The sequence below is a fragment of the Lissotriton vulgaris genome, chromosome 6 (assembly GCF_964263255.1).
Source record: "Lissotriton vulgaris chromosome 6, aLisVul1.2, whole genome shotgun sequence".
Taxonomy (NCBI): domain Eukaryota; kingdom Metazoa; phylum Chordata; class Amphibia; order Caudata; family Salamandridae; genus Lissotriton; species Lissotriton vulgaris.
This window is the reverse complement of record NC_141694.1, coordinates 1,075,493,843-1,075,514,113: the sequence shown is the minus strand read 5'-3', so window position 1 is coordinate 1,075,514,113 and position 20,271 is coordinate 1,075,493,843. Positions and strand designations below refer to the sequence as shown.

Genomic DNA, 20,271 nt, shown 5'->3' with positions numbered 1-20,271 from the left:
CTTTTATTGAAAAAATGGGGACTGAGACAGTGCAGACCGGCATTCCTGAAACTCCAGATGTTGGAAGATAAAATGTCCATGCATCTTATGTCTAATTTTCTGAAAAACGTGATTAGGTGTAGGCAATCTATGAACTGATCATCCACTTATTTATTTTAGCCCTGTTTTGTACCTTGTAATGTATTTGTATCGTGCTGTGTAACTGCTTTTATGATTTTTAACATGTAAAATCGAATAAAGCTATCTTTGATTTGATTTAGATACTAGTATGACATTGAAAGTTGGGCCTGCTATGAAGGTCTATATGTGTGAATATATTGGTGGTAGCCTGGGGCCATTAAGGGATGTGGCAAATTAGCTGACTGTATCTCTAACTGCATCAGAATGGACCATTGAGCACATCACATACCTGAAAGCTTCTCCCATACTCACACACATGCATTGCCACTCTATACCACCCTACAGCGCCACACTAACAACCTACATGCACATGATTTTGGTCACATACCATGACAATAGACAGGTAAATGTTCCCTATTACACATGGAAATGAGCACCGATACTGGTAACGTGGGTAGCAAGAGAAGTTTACTTATGCAATAGCCGCTGTGCAATAAGGTGCTTTCAGCCTCAACCTCCAATGCCCTCGTGACCTTTTGGCCTGGGGGGGGGGGGGGACAGCTGGAACTCCACAAACTGGCATGGATATCTTCCTGAGATGCTCTTTCCCTCTGTTCTCTTAACGTAAACTATTTTGGTTACATTTTTGTAACTTCCTTCATCCATAACCGGAGTAGGCTCTAAGATCTGCAGCAGCCTCTATTCAAAATACTTTAACAGCGATACGTATCTTTTTCAAAAACTGTTGAACTACAGTGTGCCAATATGCACAATAGTCCACTTGGAGCTCCATCTTACCATGCAGTTTGTCTAACAGTCTCGAGCGCTCAAATGATCAGTCTACAGTGCCTTCTGGGAACATAGAGTTCTTCCATTTATACGTAAACAACCCAGAACTAACATTTTACATTGAAGTAGCTGTGCATTCGTTTAGTTTAAAAACAGGGGCGTGTGGTGACATTTGAAAGTGGTGGGGCGTAAAATGATAATCATACTGCACCGTAGCGAGCGAGCGCAGCGAGCGAGCCCGAACCCCCTAAGGAGGGTTCGGGGGGATTTCCCCCCGAGAAAATTTTGAAAAAAGCGTGGACAAATGGTGCATTTTCAAGCAAATTTGAGAAAGCAGGAAGGTTAATAAAGCAATTGTAAAAGTGCAGTTATTACATTAATAGATGTCATAACATAGGTAGCTGCTTATTCAGTATAACCACAGAGCTTCATACATTCCGTCCTATTACGCTGCTGAATTCAGACTATAAGACTTTCATGAACATCTCAGCTCTAAGAGTAGAAGAAGTTGCACAGCAGTTGGGAACCTTCTCTTGCAGGTCAGTGCAAAACATGTTTGTTACACTCTCTCTTCTTCCTGCCACGGAGCTTTCTCCATGCTCCTGACAACAATAACCACAACTGCCACCATGGTAAGAACAACTAGACAGCAAAAGCTCAAAGCTCTAATTAAGGCAGTGATCGTATATGCCACCATGACTTTTACAACAGCGGCAATAACTTGGCATGGATTTCAACCATGAGAGCTGCTCTATTCCCTCTGTTAGTTAGCAGATGAAGAGATTGCCCGAACTGCATTGAGCATGCATTACAATATGGGTGCCTCTTTCAATGTGAGCATACCTTTCAGTATTAGTGGAGGCGTTCCTGTGTGAGTCTGCTTTGCAGTGTGAGTGTGCCCTGAAAAATTAGTATGCTTTAGATTGTATGTATAAGCACACAACATGCATACCAACCCTCCCAATTCAGGTGAGAGAAAAACGATTTCAAGGCTAGTCTCTTGCTTCACGATTCCCACATGCAAACCACACATTCTCAGCAAACTTCTGCCAGCTGGGACTAGTATTGGGTATGTATGCACTGCGAGTAACCTGATATTAAAACATAGATTGCCTTCAGTTATGTCACATCCTCCTTGCAGTCTTTACCTTGGAAAATACTCATACAGCCTGTCTTAATAAGTTCAAAGGTGCTTTGATTTCCAAACAGGGCGCACCTTTTTTAGCTTCGATGTTGGCACCCAGCCCTATTTATGCCCCAGTCCGGCCCTGACCAAAGCCATCTCGTGAACACGCCGATCTACCAAAAGGCAAAGCCAAAGCACTGTGAGTTAGAGTTCGTACAGAACATGTGGTCAGACAAATGTTAGCAATCAAGGATTGGTTTCATGGTTTGATTTGAGAAGCAACACAAACAAGGAAAGATCGATCTTTGTGTCTTCATGATGTGTGATAGTGTGCATTGTTGAGAAGTGTGTGTGTGTGAGTGTATGTTTGAGTGCTTTTTTGATGTATGCACGTGTAATATGGAATTTGTACTGGTGTGTGTGCAAAAGAGAGAATGAGCTTGATATAGTGTTAGAGATGGTGGAGTTATGAGGATTGGTGTGTGTGTGTGATAGAGTTTGTGATGGGTGTGTGACTGGTGGTGGTGCTTGTGGTAGTAATTGTCATGGCATGTTTAATGGTGTGGAGTAATGCTGCATGTGCAAGACTGAATATGGTGGGTGTTTGTTAGGGGGTGATGTTTGTGTGTGTTCTCTTTGTGATGCTGTTGTGTGTGTATGTGTATTTGTGTGTGAGTGTATGTGTTTCTGTGTGTACTTGTATGACACACACAGAATATCTGGGGGTGAACTACCAAGGAACCACCACAATCCAGGGACACAATCCAGGGACACAAGCACACCCAGCCAGGCAGCCACTTCCACAGTGTTACTTACAGTGATGTACAGCTTTGGTCACCTCATATTCCCCTTCTGGGCCTTTCAGTGGCTTACTAGGCATGCAGTCTATATGTCTTTTGTGAAATCTGTATGTCTTTATTCTATGCAGGTAGAAGCAATTGTTGCCTTGGCCTTGCTCCAATTCCACATAGTGGATATAGTGGATACGGTGGACATGGCGGACAAAGACAGCCACTACCTGTGACCCGCCCCAGCGGGTGGCAATTTGGTTGCATCCTGCCAACTCATCAAATGACTCTTGCCTCTTGTTACAGGACCATATGCACGTGTCCATTCAAGCCTGTCCGATTCGGGCACTTTATCCTTTCGGATTAGGTACATTTAGTACTATCTAAACTGGAAAATACACATACCAGTCTAGTGCCTTGGTTTGTTAATTTCTCAGTCATGGCACACTTCTTGAAAGACTACTGCAATAATTAGAGCATGGCAAATTCAATGGACCACTGTACAAAAACATAAAAATCCAGCTAAGATAAGATTTGAGAGAAGGCGAAATGGGAGAGTGAAAGGTGGGAGATAGGCAGGTGTAGAGGTAATTTGGGAAGTAGCAGCTGTAGAGATTGGGCTTGAGATAATAATATGAAGGAAGAAGAAAAAGGGCAAGATTGGAAAAGTAATGGTAAAAGAAGAAAATAAATAAGGGGAGGAAGTACGGAGAATGCTACCCTACTCTAAGCTTGCCTATTCATTTGTTTCTAAATATTAAGCAGCTCAAGAAAACTTAATGCGGAAAAAGGTCTGCCATGTCTACCTAAACTTGAAGGTTCTCCACTGTCTCCCTAAATTCAAGCTGCTCTGCTCCCTTCAAAATCATTCTGAAAAAGGACCAACATAACATTACCTATGAAAAAAAACCTTCACACTAGTGTCTCCCCAAAAACTTACATTCCAGCCAAGTGTACCTGAACCGCAAAAGGTGTCCAAAGGAAGAAACCTAGAGGAATTTATTAAGCATCATGGAGGAAGAACATTCCGTGATTTAGGGCTAACACTAAAACAATATGGAACTGGCTTCGAGAGACCAGCAGAGACCACCCTTTCAGGAGGGAAACGAATAGCAGATGCAAATTGGGTATATTGCACTGCCCTCCTCCTCTTCATTGAACACTCCTTCTGTCTACTTCTCATTTCCAATTCCCTCTGGGCCTCAGTAGTCTTCAGGGGCCTCACCCACCTCCCGCGCTCTTTCCAGAAATAGTGGACAACCTGTGATTTGCTAGAGAGGTAATGTAATGGTGTCTTGGTGATATTTAGTCTGGGCAACCTTCACCATCAGAATTGGTTTGTTTACTAAAAGGGAGTTGCAGTTGGCAGGGTTATTTTCCTGTTTATATGCCTGCATGGCTGTAGTGCATAATATTCCAGCATCAGCCATTGATGAAAATATTGCCAGGTCATCGGGGGAATTTTGCGATCTGGTGCTGATGTGTAGAGAAACTAGTGTGAGTAATTTTGGAAAAGGAGACTGGCACTGAAAGGTATCAGACAAGGAGCAGAAATGGATGAAGGCCAGGAGCCGCAGTTTGTAGACAAGTAATCAGATGGAAGTCTTTGTACAGGTATCTTTCTGAGTAACTCATGTTTTGAGAGTTACTAAGGAGCTCTCTCAAACACATCCTGAGACAGGCCTCAGATTCGTTGGATACCAAACCTTTACTCAGTAGAACAGCTGCAAAATTAGAGGTATATCCTGAAATACATTTAATGGGAAGTGCATGATGCCACAGTATACAGCAGCAGTGCTGTAACAGAGCTATTCCATTGTGTTTCTGAAACAAATACAGCATAATCAGTCGAGAGAATGAAAGGTGGATGAGCTTGAAAAAGAAACAAAGCAGCAACTTCCGGATTGCCAATGCCATGGCTTCTGTCTTATCCCATAATCAGAAATTTTAATGTGACAAACCACAAGTTCCAGCATGCTCTGTGCTGTAGGGTAGGATGTGAGTTCCTCTCAGTGCCGGGACCAGTTCATAGATATGTTGTTTTATACCAAGTGTCCTCATCTGATGACAAGTTTAAAAGCCTGCTCTGAGCTCAAAAAATTCCTGCACCCACCCGAGGCCACCGTGACGTTAATTAACAATGTTTGTGCAAGGAAAAAAGAAAACACAGCAGCACAATGGCGAACATTTTTGGGAACATTTGCAGAAGTAAAAAAGCATAGAAGCACGCTTTTTTTCCGAAGGTAATACTTTAAGAGGTATTTAATTGCTGGTGAAAACTTCAAGTAGGGCTAAACCCTCACCTTTTTGCAGTTTTATGGAGCGCTAACTAGGTCCCAGGGCATCAGAGCACTTTGCATGAACACCAGATTACATTACACAAAGACACATTCATTTTTTTTCTAGATTCAAAGATTTGTCCAGAATCACAGGATGGTGAGCCGACGCCTTTGATTGTCTCAATCAATCATAGTTGTGGACTGTGGTCAACATCAGTTCGGGGACAAATGGGGAGTGACGCTATATATATATATATATATACATATATATATATATATACACACATATATAATTAATGAAGGAACACACACCCAGCAGCATTACAACTATTGGCTTCACACAAATGAAAAAACGCAAGTAATAGAATGACAGTAATGGAAATAAGGATATATATGTCAGCGTTTCGGTCCTGCACCATGAATACATTTGATGTTCATCAGTACAAAACACAATAGCATTCTCAATATGTGCCATGCCAGACTGACATCAGGATGGAAAAAATCATGTAAAGCGCAAAACCGACAGATATACATTAAATTCTAAGATACAAGAGTCAGGACTCGCCAGTATAAAAGTAGGCCTTCAATCCAAATGTAGCTAGGTTCTGTTGCAGAGGTGCTTCTGAAAAGATTTCTACCAGATGGGAAAGTGTGCCTGGGAGGAAATCATTGTCTTCACAGATTTTTTCACAATCAAGGAGTCAACAAAAGCACAGTCCTTTATGCAAAGAATGACAGACATTCACGCTGCAACCCACTTAGACTTCGAGCCTTAATGGAAGTAGGTTAAAGAAAAGGTTTCACAAGAGATAAGTGCCTCACTGCCTCATAGATAATTACATCAGGAATGCAATGTGCATTATAAAAGTACATGCCCACATTCCCTAGGGGACATGATGCGGTGCCCTGTAAGCAACGAACTGAATCAAATTACGATGCATAGGACTAAACAATTGCACACGAGTTACTTTTATAAAGCGAGTTTCACCTTCTTATTCAACTCCTCATTTACTAAAAAAATGTGTTTTTCAGTGTCATCCCACGTGTGCTTTCTAAAATCGTGACCCTGCCTGGTTCCAATTTGCCTCCCTCTCTGCTATCCCCCTGTTTTGCCACAAATTTCCTGCAGCAAAAACAAACGCACCAGTCTCCCATACCTTGTAAAACAAGTATGTAGATAGTTAGAGGTTCAAAACGGTTCCAATTTACTTTTTTGGCTATCTGGTTTGCTAATGGAGGCCTCTTTAATTTTGGTGCCCGGACAATTTTCTGTCCCAGTCCAACACTGAAAGAAGCCCCCTCCCCTTCTCGCCCTCTGCATGGTTTCATCGCACGCGCCTGCCCCCCAGAGCCCTACATCACCTGTGTTTGGTAACCTAGCGTGCAGCGCCGATTTATCCAGGGTTCCGAGGGAGCAGTGAGCAGTATGTCTCCTTTGAAGTAGGCGCCTCGTGTCACTCACCCGTATTCCCTGGCAACCTGGGACGCTCTGGGAGAGAGCTCCACCTTGTACCTCAGTGTGCGACTGACTGCAGACTCCGAGCAGGAGCCCACGTCTGCCCCAGGTTTTCACCTCACAGGGAGAGATTCCTGCACAGGAGTGCGCCATGAACAAAACTCACCCTCAGGCAACTTGCTTGCCTGAGGCAAGTGGCACTTGGACATACTACTCGGACCGTCCGTCCGTCTGTGATTATTACCGCCTGAGACGCTGCAAATCAGCGCAAGGAACAGGCATACATACTGTACAGATTAACACAGATTTCCCTTAATCTTTTATTTATTCGTAATCTTACTTCATATAATAACTTCTCAGGAGCAGGATGCAGACAGCGTGTGGCTGAGGTGAGGCAGGGAGTCGGTCTGCTGCGCAGACGAGCCGAGGCTAGAGAGAGAGAAGAGATTCGTCCTGAAATGGCCAATCACTGCATGGCTTCACATGAAGTCATACAGTGATTGGCCATTTAAAGTGGTGACGAGGAAGTGTGCCACCACACACGGGCGGCATCCAATAATGGATTGCCGGCCCTTCTGTGCGTTGTGCCAGCCAATCCTGGCGCTAGGGGGGGCACATATACTACTCGCCCGTTTTAAACCCGTTTTCAGCGGCGGCGCTGCTGTAAGAAGCAGCACCCCTTGGTCCCTCTCTACGGGGAAAGTCTAGCGCGCATGCTCGGGCAAGTTGGTCCCTCATCTTGTCATGCGCAGTACTGCTGCAGCTGAGTGTGGACTGTCACTCAAGCTGCAGCAGCCCAGCCAGCCCCACCCCCTGCGCACTCCCGATTGAGTCGGGTGTGTCCCACTCGGATTCCCGGCCGGTAGCGCTAATAATAGCAGAGAGGTAATTATTGCCAAAAATGTGACGGTGCGTCCATGTGGCTTAGTGGGGCTACGCCCCTACGCCCCAATGGACGCACCGCTACTGTTTAAAAACACTAACTATCCCTCACTATTATACACAGCACCCAAATTAAGTCTCCAGTCTCATGCAGTCTATTCTGAGTTTATTTTAGATAAGACCAAAAGAGTGGTCATGCAAAACCTCGTTTACACAGCGTGCTTTTGTACAGCTTCCGAGGTTTAATGAATAGAGTCTGTGCATACTATTTTACAAATAACTGTAGTGGTAAGCAGGCAAACATTTTTAATGCAAAATGAACAATCCAAAATCAATTAAAACTAGGCCTAGTGGTTTAAGAGTGTTTTATAAAGATGTTAATGTCTTTAAAAAAACGTTAATGGGACCAAATTGACTGGGTAATGTAGAGAAAGTTTTTAGATGTTTAATCTAAACACAGAAGTCCCCTATTGAAAAGGCACCGTTAAAAATATCACTCATCCCTAGTTAGAATGTATTATATGTTGCCAGACTTACCACGATACCGGCTAGGAAGCGAATATAGACGGAACATGGCTTCTTATGGAGGACAAGTGAAAGATGGTCAAATAAACATCACAGTAAAGCCGGTGAGTTAAAACTATTAGTGGGTGTTACAACTCATCTTAATCAAGTATTGGAAAATACCACTCATGGCTCGAAAACGAGGTGGTCTTGTCTCACAGGTGTTAAAATAAAGGAAAATGAACCAAATAAACATACAATGGAAAATGTTTGCAGCCAATCGCCATTAACTATGTATTTTGACACTGGAGAAATTACTTGGACAGCTTTTACAAATAAATATTTTGTGTGTTTTGATTTCTCCATTGTTCCAAACAAGGACAGGACACACAGGGAAGGTGGCAGTTGGGTTCTTTAAAATGCCAAACAGATATATGGTGATGGTTTCCTTATAAGGACAATGCTTAAGACAACCGCACAAAATATATATTACATATAATCGTAGGTACTTGAAACAGTGAATGCATCGACCCTTTCTCAAGCACTTAAATATGCTGAAGGAACACTAATGGATTCTCCACAAAGTCAGTGTAATTTCAAACATGCCTTCAACAAGAGCTCATAAACATGAGACTCGCCTGCAACATCATTCACACTACAAAAGTTGTGGAGATGCAGCAATATAAACACAAAAATAAGATGCATCAGCCAACATGCATGGAGTATCAAACGACAACATACACCACTCATTGCCAAATCATAGAACGAATCATCTACAACGGGTCAGAATGGTACTAAAATGTGTCATCATATGAATTTAAAATTTGCAGTGCAGATGTTTGAATGTAAAAATGAACACTTGGCATAGTACAGCCGATTCCATATGCAGCTGTAATTATAATTAACTTTTACGATCGGCTCAATAAACTGATCGTTGAGGAATTAATATACATCACAACTTGCCATGGGGTAACTATGCTTCCAACCCCTCGCTGTGAGGTATGAAGAACGAAACTGCAGACACTGAGAAATGCAGTAAGCAATATAGAAAGATACATGGAAATGGTTCATGTATTGCACACATCTACATAGGCACCAACTGAAGTTATGACTAGTGACATGAAGTATATCATTCATAAACAAGAAAAGGGCTAGATATGTTAAACGTAAACAATCTCCAAAGTGAAGTAGACTTCTCAATAGTTTAATCAAAGCTGTTAGCTATGGTCAGATTAGGAGACAGAGGCACAGTGGGCGCACGATTCACCCAAGATCACATACTTTGGTAAAGTAGGAAACCCGAAATAGCAATGATGCACTTGCATGTTCCAAAGGCTATAACTTTGCCCTCATAATACATTGCCAGGAATAAGCTGGAAAACTGGGCTCTGCTGAAAGGTACCAGCTCACCAAAAAAAATATAATAAATAAAATAACGAGATGGATGGAATTCTTTAATCTCAACCACTAGTAATTACTCTGGTTGCATTCCAGTCCATCATTTTTGGCTCAATGCGAGACTACCAACAGTAGCCAACTAAATGCAAATCCACCCAAGTCAACTCCAACAGAAAGTCTAGCCGGACCGCTAAACCTCCTATTCTGGAGATTATAGCTTACAGGCAACATTCAGTTGGAAAGAACTCCAAATTAAAGCTATTAATCCAGGTGAATGGCTTGGGTGCGGAAAGAATGGTCACCACAGGTGAGCGACACTTGTCTGGGATATCCTGGCTGGGGAGGAGGGTACTCAGTAGCCGAGAGGCAGAAGACTCATCGGATGAGGGACAGTGAAGAAGAAATCGTGGGTAAGTGATGGTACGTAAACAAACCACACGTGATTCGCAAGTGCGGAGGAACAAGGTGAATGGGAGGGTACCCATTGATGCGTAGGGAGGGCACCGTGAACCAGTGAAGATACGATAATCTAGGCGAGTGACAAGAGGCCACCACGGGTGAAAAGCTGTTGATGTGGAAGACGCCACAAGTAGAGAAGCAGAGACCAACAAGAGATTGGCAGGTGACGGCTCGGAGACCAGTTCCGATTGGCTATCAGGTGCTTGAGGGGCACAACATCGATATGGGTGAGGGTTCAACCGTGGCTAGGAACAACTGCTCCGTCACTTTTCGTCCTGCTGTAACAGTTTGTGCTGCCCTATGCTATGCATGGAGACGAGTGGCGCATCTCTAAGTACACACCGCAGACTGAGAAGCAGCTACAGAGGGAGATATATAGATTGTACACGCGGTCCGGTTGAGTCAGCGTGGGGAGTAGAGGGAGGCTGAAGGGGGGCTGTTTTCCCGCGTAGCCGGGTTAGGTGCTGTCAGATGGCGGGAGCTCTGCAGCGCCTTCTTGTTCCACGCCCTCCAAGCCAGCCCTACAGCTGCAAACACCGCTATCCGAAAGCGACCAGTCTTTTAAAGGATCACGGTTGCCGCGAGAACGGTGCCTTCTGTTTCCCACAACAGGAACTTACCCGCCATTTGAGCGTCTTGGTAGCAACTAAACCAGAGCCAGAAGGAAGAGCGAATCAGCCGCGCGCGCTCCGTTTCCGGACGCCACCTGACGCACTTCCGGCGGTGTTGGGAAAAACAAACGCCTCCTAAAGCTCAGCATCAGAATGAGAGTGCGGGAAAGAGGCGAGAGCGCCGAGCCTGCTAGGCGCGATTGCACGTTTTGGAAAGAACATATGACTTTTGCGTGCTTTGGCATAGATCGTTTACAAAGCTTTCGGAAATGTTGTTCTCCCTTTGGTACTATACATTTGCAACCGCACGCAACTTTGGGGAAAACAAAGGCGAAAACTCGTCCGAAAGCATGCCAACAAGGAGTTAACCTCCGAATGTTTCCGAGGAGGCTGTGATGTAAGGTGCCGAGCGATGGGCCAATCCCAGCGCGGCCCTGAGGCGAGCCCCCGATGACGTCAGAGCTCCTTGACCAATCGGAGCGCGGCTCCCTCGTGCCAGCCACCAATCAGCTAGCTGCCCCTTCGGTTTGGTCTCCGTGGCTCTGGAGATGCGGGCGGCGATTTCTAGGGCAGTCTCAGGCCCCGGATAAATCTCAACAAGCACCTACGAGGACACGGACTGCGGGAGGGGAGGGGGGGTGCGGGAAAGCACACGGACAGCGGGAGGGGGGAGGGGAGGCACACGGAAGGGGCGGGAATAGCTCAAGAAACAAATCACTTTAAGTGAAAGGGGAGGGAACGGGAAAAAACGAAGCTCCGCCCATGGAAAAAATCTCGGGAACGCCCCCGAATCTGGTCTGGCCTTGACGGACAGATCTCTGTTCCAATGGCTAGCCTCCATTTATTGAGCTAGCCAATGGAACAGAGGGGCGTATTCAAGAGTCCCTTACTGAAGACTAGAGATTTCTCCTGGGGGCGGAGCTAACGCTCCGTGCCCTAGGCGAAACCTAAAAAGGTAATGCTCTTTCTGATGGAGAATATTTAATCGCAGCTCTGCTGCTGATTCTTTATCTTTGGAATTATCCTCAGGCATCAGGCTGGATCTGTAAACTTTTTCACTAGTACCTCTGATGGCAGTAGGTTGCACTGGGCAGCTCTGCACTAACACTGCTCCACATAAAAAAATGACATGCAGAGCCTATATAAGCCCCCCTCACATGTGCTGACCTTAGTTGCTTTCATGGCTCTAAGGGCCCTCAGAAGCAGTGCCCCAACAGCAAACAGACTCTCAGCAGTCTGCAAATTCATAGACTTAGGATCTTATTAATTGAGAGAAGCCATTTCACAGAAAAGGGATGATGGGCAGGTGTGGGAGGCATCTGTGGTTAGACAGAATCCCTACCACAAACAGTTGTACTGAAGGTAAGTAACTTTTTCTTCTGCATGCCAACGCATTGGTAGCAGCTTCAGCCCTTGTGAAATGTGATTGAAGCCCTTCCAGAAGCTGCTTTCTAGCCAGTGCATAGCAGATGTCAATGCAGAGCACAATCCAGCAGAGGATGGTTCTTTTTCTGCATGGCTTTGCCTTTTTTTGCTCCAGCGTACCACACAAAAAGCTGAATGTCCACCTAGTGATCTCTAATATGATCAATGAAAAAGCTCAGAGCTCTTTTGATGGCCAAGCGATGAATTTTCTCCTCTGCCTTAGAGGAGTGAGGCAGAGCTACAGAATGCCTGCAAGTTGATATCTTGACCGACATGGACTGGCACTACAACTTTCGGCAAGAAAGATGCGCAAGTCCGTAGAACTAGTTTGTCTGGGAAGATAGTGGTGTATGGATGTTGACAGTGAGCTTGAAACTTACTCGCCGATGTTATGATGAGAAGTATCACTGTCTTGAGGGTGAGAAGCCGCAAGGGACAGATGTGAAGTGGCTAAAAGGTAGTGTATAGCAAATATATGAGGACCATGTTAAGGTCTCACTATAGCATGACACAAGAAGACTGAAGAAACAGACGTTATTGATCTTTTGAAAAAACGCATCACAATAGGTGATTTAAATAATGAGGCTGGTACTGGCAACCATAAAAAGGCCAAAAGAGCAGAATGGTACCCTTTATCTGAGCCAATAGCAAAGCCTTGCCAGTGAAAAAAAAAAGTTAGACACTGTTGCCTGGAAGAGAGGGGGGTGGGGGGTAATCTGGCATGTGTGGCACCCATCCAGAAATCTGTCCCAAAGGCAGCCATATACTGTCTTGGTAGAGGGACGTCTGGCTGCAAAGATGACATCAAATGTAGGTATCAAGGACCCCCTGTAGCATAATCCAATTCCTAGGACAGGGCAAAATGCTTGAGTGTGATAGATTATACATCGCCTAGGAATTATATTCTCTACTGCAAAGATGACATCATCCATCTACGGAGGAAGGTCGGAGCCTGCATTGCTCAATCTCAAAGCTTGAAAGTGGAGATTGGAAGGCCCAGGTGAAGAACCCTGCTCCACTGCTGCAACAGCAGGTCCTTCCAGAGGGGCAGCTTGATTGGATGACAGATACTGAGAATCAAGAGATCTGGATACCAATCTCTCCAAGCCCAATCCGATGTCACTAGGATGCCTTGCGCCCGGGTTGGTCATGGTCTTCTCCAGAGCTCAGGGTGTAAGAGGTATTAGCAGGAAGGCACACAGGAGTCCCACCTTAAGTGAAACGCGCATCATAGCAAGACAGCTTGGAAACTCTAACAAGCAGAACTGTAGACATTGCGAGCTCTTGGCAGTGGCAAATGGTTTGAGACAAGGTCCTTCCCATTCGCAGAAGAGACTGTGCCTCACATCCGGCTGAAACTGCCTCTTGTGGTTCCCTAGGCATTGGCTAATGAGTTTGTCCACCCTGGTATTCAAAGATCCTGTCAAGTAGTTCACTACCATGGAAATTATTTGATGATCTAGCCATTTCCAAAGGTGAAGCACCTCCTGACACAGGGCCCATGAACCCACTCTGCTCTGTTTGTTGCAGTAACACATGGCAATGATGTCTGTGGGCACCTGCGTCAGACTCTCCTTGATGGATGGAAGAAAGGCTTTCCACGCCAAGCCGATGGCCCTTGGCTCTAGAAGGCGGATATGGATCTGGGACCAGGCCGGAGGCCAGAGGACTATGATCTCCACCTCTACCAGGTGGCTGTCCCTGCCCAGAAATGACACCTGTAACCACTATCAGCTCTGGGTCAGGTAGGGAGAGGGTGTTGCTCCTGGCCCTATCGTGGTCCAACAGCCTCCACTGCAGATCTTTTGCAGTCTCTTCCCAAAGATCGGTGTGGTCAGAGAGTTTTCCTTGATATGGGAACACAGACTTCAGATCCCACCCAATGAGCTTTCAGATCCCATCGACTGCAGAGCCCGCATATGCTATCTGGTGTTGTTGACCAGCAGGATTCAGGAAGCCAGAGTCGACCTTATTAAAATCCAGAACATAAGTTAAAAGATCAGGATCATAGCCTGAATGTCCTAGACACTCCTTTCAGGGGGAAAGGAACAAAACCAAACCATGTCCAAAATAGTTAAGACGAGGGGCAACGTCTGAGAAGGAGTCAGATGGGATTGCGGCACACTGACAGTGAATCCCAAAGATGAGGAGTGTTGCCATAGTCTGGAGGTGGCAAACGACTGCCTAGGGAGAGCTCGCCTTCAACAGCCAGTCGTCAAGAAAAGGAAGACTGAGACTCAAGACCTCTGAAGATCTGCTGCTGCCACCGCCATCACTTTTGTGAACATCAGAGAGGAACGGGTAAACTGAAAGTGCTCTTGTCCCTGCACGAACCACAGGTAGCACCTGTGGGCCTCAGGACAGATATATGGAAAATGTGTCCTGCAGCTTCAATGCCACCATCCAGTCTCCAGGGTCAAAGGCAGACCAGACATGATCATGGGTGAGCATCCTCAATTTGTCCTTCCGGGTGAAAGTGTTGCGAGGATACAGGTTTAAAGTAAGATGAAGGCCTTCTTCCTTCTTTTGTACTAGGAAGTAGCTGCAATAACAACCACGATTCACTTCTGTATAAGGTGAAAAAACTTAGTCCAAATTGTGATAGTTTTTTGGTTTTGTGCAAATTGCCGGTCATTCTTTATTTGAAAAAACCAAGGGTGTCAAACACTGAAAAAATTGTGTAGGTATGTTAAGAGGTCAACATCTTGTAATGGCCATATCTGTCAATCCACACGTTTACACAAATTGTTCTATGTGGCTTTAAAGAGCCACAGAGTCTGCAGAGACAGTCTAATGTGCCAATCAAAAGTCTGTTAACAGATGGTTTGGGTGGGGTGGAGCTAGGCACAGGACCTGGCTTCAGGCTAATCCCTGCAGTCAGAGCAGGCTGTGCAGGAAGGACCAAAGGCAACTGGTATGGGTGAGATAGGGGATAATGCAGGCCTGAGCTCAGAGGTTTCTGAGCACGGCCAGAGGCGGTGCGTAACTGGCTTGCTGAAAGGCCTCTGAGAATAGTAAAGAGTTCAGGTACCATGCTGATGACCCGTGGCGGCTCCTCCACTTAGGTGGAGGAGCGTCGCCCCACTGCTTTTCAATAGTGTGAATAAAGGAAAAATAAAATGATAACGACTTGTTCTTATCATTTAATTTTTTCCTGCTGCAGCGGCTTAGCAGGGCGGGCTGCTCTGCCCTCAGAGCAGGGGGAGGAGTGGTGGGCACTATGTAAGTGTGCATGAATGTTTGGCCAGCCAAACCGTCATGCACACTTTGCATGTTCTCCACCCAGGCAAATTACAGCCTGAGCGGAGAACATTCCCCGACTCCCAGTCCCTGCCTCAGCGCCAAACCACAGAGCTCAGACCAATCACAACGCTACATTGCAGCACTGTGATTGGCTTAGGGGAGCCTGGGTGCTTCCTGTTCCAGCCAGGAGAGATGACAATGGAGGAGGGAAGTAAATCTTTCTATTTTTATTTTTACACCCTCTTATCTGCCTCCCACCCCACCACCACCACCGATCTGAGCAGACCGCCACTGCCACTGGCATCAGAGTGGTCATCAATGATGCTACTGAAACGTCATCAGTGATGATAACCCTAATGCCATCAATGTTATATCAGTGGTTTTTCGGTTTTGTATTGTAACCACAACACTTTTCAGTACGTTTTTTGAGGGGGAAATGTATAATTATATACAAATACATACATGTAATTATGAACTCCTTTACACCAGAGGGAGCTAACAAACATATGCAACGTTACCTTCATTATTGGGAGGAGATCTTCCACTTTGTGGACTTTTGCAAGAGCTTCTCGAACTTCTAAAAGGCCTTTTGGGTTGTTGGCACTGAAATTGTGAAAAAACATAAAATAATAAATGTTACTGTTTACGTATAGAAAACTGAACGTCATGATTTTGTTCATTACAGTCGTGCCCACGAATAATGTTCCTCAACCACGAACGTTCAATATATTAATAGCAAAAATACATTAACAAGATTTCTTAGTATTGATTTATGAAATGTAGATACTCCTTTCAATCAGAACGGCCTAAACACAAACAGATTCTGATTGAACAAAAAGCAGCCAAACAGATTGGCTGAATGGATGAAATAGCCTGCTGCTTCAGCCAATTGGGTGGTTGCCTTGCTGTTAACCAGAATTGGTTTCTATATTTAGAACAAGGAAGGTAGATGAAAGGCAACCATTCGCAATAGCTAGGCCAGCAGGCACCATGGTGGATCATTTTGCGATTCAGCAAAGGGCAGGCAGCCTGCACATGGGGGCTTATCCACAAAGTCATGTGTACTGTTCCAGGAGAAAAACGGCTCCATAGGCAAATAAAACAAGCATCAGGCATCAGACATCCACAAGCATCAGGCATCAGACATCCACAAGCATCAGACATCCACAAGCATCAGACATCAGGAATCCACAAGCATCAGACATCAGGAATCCACAAGCATCAGACATCAGGCATCAAACATCCACAAGCATCAGACATCAGACATCAGGCATCAGACATACACAAGCATCAGGCATCAGACATCAGTCGTCAGACATCCAGAAGTATCAGGCATCAGACATCCAACAGCATCAGGCATCAGACATCAGGCATCTACAAGCATAAGGCATCAGCCATCATGCATCGGACATCCAAAAGCAGTAGACGTTAGGCATCAGACATCCACAGACATCAGACATCCACAAGCATCAGATATCCACAATCATCAGGCATCAGAAATCAATCATCATGCATCAGGCATCAGACATCCACAAGCATCAGGCATCCACAAGCATAAGGCATCAGACATCAGGCATCAGACATCCACAGACATAAGACATCCACAAGCATCAGGCATCAGATATTCACAATCATCAGGCATCAGACATCAGACATCAGACATCAGGCATCAGACATATACAAGCATCACACATCAGACATCAAGCATCAGACATTCACAAGCATCAGGAATCAGATAGCCACAAGCATCAGACATCAGGAATCAGACATCCACAAACATCAGGCATCAGCCATCAGATATCCACAAGCATCAGGCATCAGACATCCACAAGCATCAGACATCAGGCATCAGACATCCACAAGCATCAGGTATCAGACATCCACAAGCATCAGGCATGAAACATCAGGCATGAAACATCAGGCATCAGACATCAGGCCTCAGACACCTACAAGCATCAGACATCAGATATCCACAAGCATCAGGCATGAGACATCCACAAGCATGAGACATCCACAAGCATCAGACATCCACAAGCATCAGACATCCACAAGCATCAGGCATCCACAAGCATCAGGCATCCACAATCATCAGGCATCCACAAGCATAAGGCATGAGACATCAGGCATCAGACATCCACAAGCATCAGGCATCAAACATCCACAGACTTAGTTGCATAAACAAAAGGAATCCAACTAGGGGTGTTAGGGAAGTGTTCACCACAGTGGTATGGGAGCACTTAGTGTTTTGTAAAATACCCCTCACACACCAAAAGGCCCTTTGGTGTCATGCTTCATCATAGGGGTCTTCGCACCCCTCTAACGGAATGCGGCGTGCTACGACCTACGACTACGCGGGAGCACTTTTAGTTATGACTATATGTGGTGCATGTGATTGGGGATATTTCATGTGAGTGGTGGGATTTTAGTGAAAAGATTAAAAAATACCTGGCTCGTGGGTATACTAGAATTTTTTTTTTTTATTCATGACCCCGGGCTGGTACCATTAACCCCTTCGAGGCTAATGACGAGCTGGGCTCGTCATGGCGCTTACCTGCCGTGCGCGGATGACAAGGCCAGCTCGTCATGAAACAATGAAAAACAATAAAACCCAGCGCAGGACGGGAAAACGCCTAGCAGCCAAGTGGTTAAAAGAAGTGAAGTGCAAGGTTAAACCTGTCGTGTTAATGGACAGTACCTCATGTGTGCGCCGACATGTTTCGGAGGCAGAGCTCCTTCTTCAGGACGGGGGCACAACTTCCCCACCTTACTCACGTTTCACTAGTTTTGTTACAGAAAAAGTATTTATGTTAATAACAAAAAGTGAAAAATAGATAAATAAATATGTGTATAGAACTAAAGGCTACAATGTGCCTACAGCGGTTTGGCTCAAGTTTAATGCAATTTGCATGACCTGAGAAAAGAAAAAGAAAAAGGTATAATGGTCACCCTGGTTTCGGGTAGTTCAGACAGGTCCAATCACCTGGAACAAACCATGCGCTCAAATAGCCATGTAAAGGAAAACTAACAAGACATACAACATAGAAACATAAACACTCCAATTATGTAATAGAAGCTATGGTCATACTTGTCAAGTATTGCTTGCTTGCTTCATGAGCATTCAGAAACGTCTGGGGGGTCATTGCTATTGTGCAATCTAAGTAAAAAACAATGTAGGCTTCAGTATGGTTCCTTACTTACTTAGTTTGTCGTAGAAATGCTTGTTTTTCACACTCTATACTCACGAACTCGGGATGAGTTGTCCTCCGTCTTACCCCACACGCTGCTCCGCCGAACTGGATGGGAAAACCCAGGGCGTGTGGTATTTATACCAGGTTTTGTGTTAATGGCTTAGTCTTGTTAGCGTGAAAACGGATGTGAGTATGTGCCCATAAAAGGGTAATCCGCAGTTAATTGGGTGTTTCTAGTGTAAATTGGTTAATTGCAAATCCTTATTTGGCAGATCCGGCAAGACTCGGTACATTTTCAGCCCCGTAGTCCGGTGTGCGAGGTGTGCGCATTCGCACTGAGCGCCTGTTTCAGTCATACTGAAACCTACATTGTTTTTTACTTAGATTGCACAATAGCAATCACCCCCCAGACGTTTCTGAATGCTCATGAAGCAAGCAAGCACTCTGGTATGTGAAGTGCCTGAAAGTTCTTAAGTGGTTCACCTATGTAGGTGCATGTAGATACTTGTTATTACCCCGATCTCTAGACCCGGGACATGGCCCGGGTTTCGGGAAATCTTCCCTCATCAGTAGAGAAAGTCAATAGGGGTGGAAGAGAAGGCCGCCTCGTAACTAATTCTTCGAACTTCAGGCGCTTCACATACCAGAGTGCTTAGGGGCGACTCGGAGGAGGGGCTAGCAGTGTGCGGTCCATTGCTGTTTTTTCTACATAAGGGCTCCCATGAGCCTCCCAAGCTGACGAGCTTCTGTACGACACACCTGCGTGCTGGGCAACAAGGTCCGTGACGGTTACGAGGCGGCCTTCTCTTCCACCCCCATTGACTTTCTCTACTGATGAGGGATGATATCCCGAAACCCGGGCCATGTCCCGGGTCTAGAGATCGGGGGAATAACACGTATCTACTTGCACCTACATAGGTGAACCACTTAGGAACTTTCAGTAATTCTTCGAACTTCAGGCACTTCACATACCAGAGTGCTTAGGGGCGACCCGGAGGAGGGGCTAGCGGTGTGCGGTCCATTGCTGTTTTTTCTACATAAGGGCTCCCATGAGCCTCCCAAGCTGACAAGCTTCTGGACGACGCACCTGCGTGCTGGGCAACAAGGCCTGTGATGGTTACGAGGCGGCCTTCTCTTCCACCCCTATTGACTTTCTCTACTGATTAGAGAAGATATCCCAAAACCCGGGCCATGTCCCGGGTCTAGAGATCAGGGGAATAACAAGTATCTACTTGCACCTACATAGGTGAACCACTTACGAACTTTCAGTAATTCTTCGAACTTCAGGCACTTCACATACCAGAGTGCTTAGGGGCGACCCGGAGGAGGGGCTAGCGGTGTGCGGTCCATTGCTGTTTTTTCTACATAAGGGCTCCCATGAGCCTCCCAAGATGACGAGCTTCTGGACGACGCACCTGCGTGCTGGGCAACAAGGCCCGTGACGGTTACGAGGCGGCCTTCTCTTCCACCCCTATTGACTTTCTCTACTGATGAGGGAAGATATCCCGAAACCCGGGCCATGTCCCGGGTCTAGAGATCGGGGGAATAACAAGTATCTACTTGCACCTACATAGGTGAACCACTTACGAACTTTCAGTAATTCTTCGAACTTCAGGCACTTCACATACCAGAGTGCTTAGGGGCGACCCGGAGGAGGGGCTAGCGGTGTGCGGTCCATTGCTGTTTTTTCTACATAAGTGCTCCCATAAGCCTCCCAAGCTGACGAGCTTCTGGACGACGCACCTGCGTGCTGGGCAACAAGGCCCGTGACGGTTATGAGGTGGCCTTCTCTTCCACCCCTATTGACTTTCTCTACTGATGAGGGAAGATATCCCGAAACCCGGGCCATGTCCCGGGTCTAGAGATCGGGGGAATAACAAGTATCTACTTGCACCTACATAGGTGAACCACTTACGAACTTTCAGTAATTCTTCGAACTTCAGGCACTTCACATACCAGAGTGCTTAGGGGCGACCCGGAGGAGGGGCTAGCGGTGTGCGGTC

At 45.7% G+C, this 20,271-nt stretch overlaps 1 protein-coding gene across 2 annotated transcripts in view; it reads right to left on the bottom strand.

Moving 5' to 3' along the window:
- TTC13 (tetratricopeptide repeat domain 13) overlaps positions 1–20,271 on the bottom strand; it is a 1,386,998-nt gene that overhangs the window by 648,465 nt on the left and 718,262 nt on the right. For both annotated transcript variants that reach the window (XM_086927141.1, XM_086927142.1), the window contains exon 17: positions 15,599–15,683. In XM_086927141.1, coding sequence (XP_086783267.1) covers positions 15,599–15,683 — 85 coding nt within the window. The remainder of the gene's footprint in view (positions 1–15,598; positions 15,684–20,271) is intronic.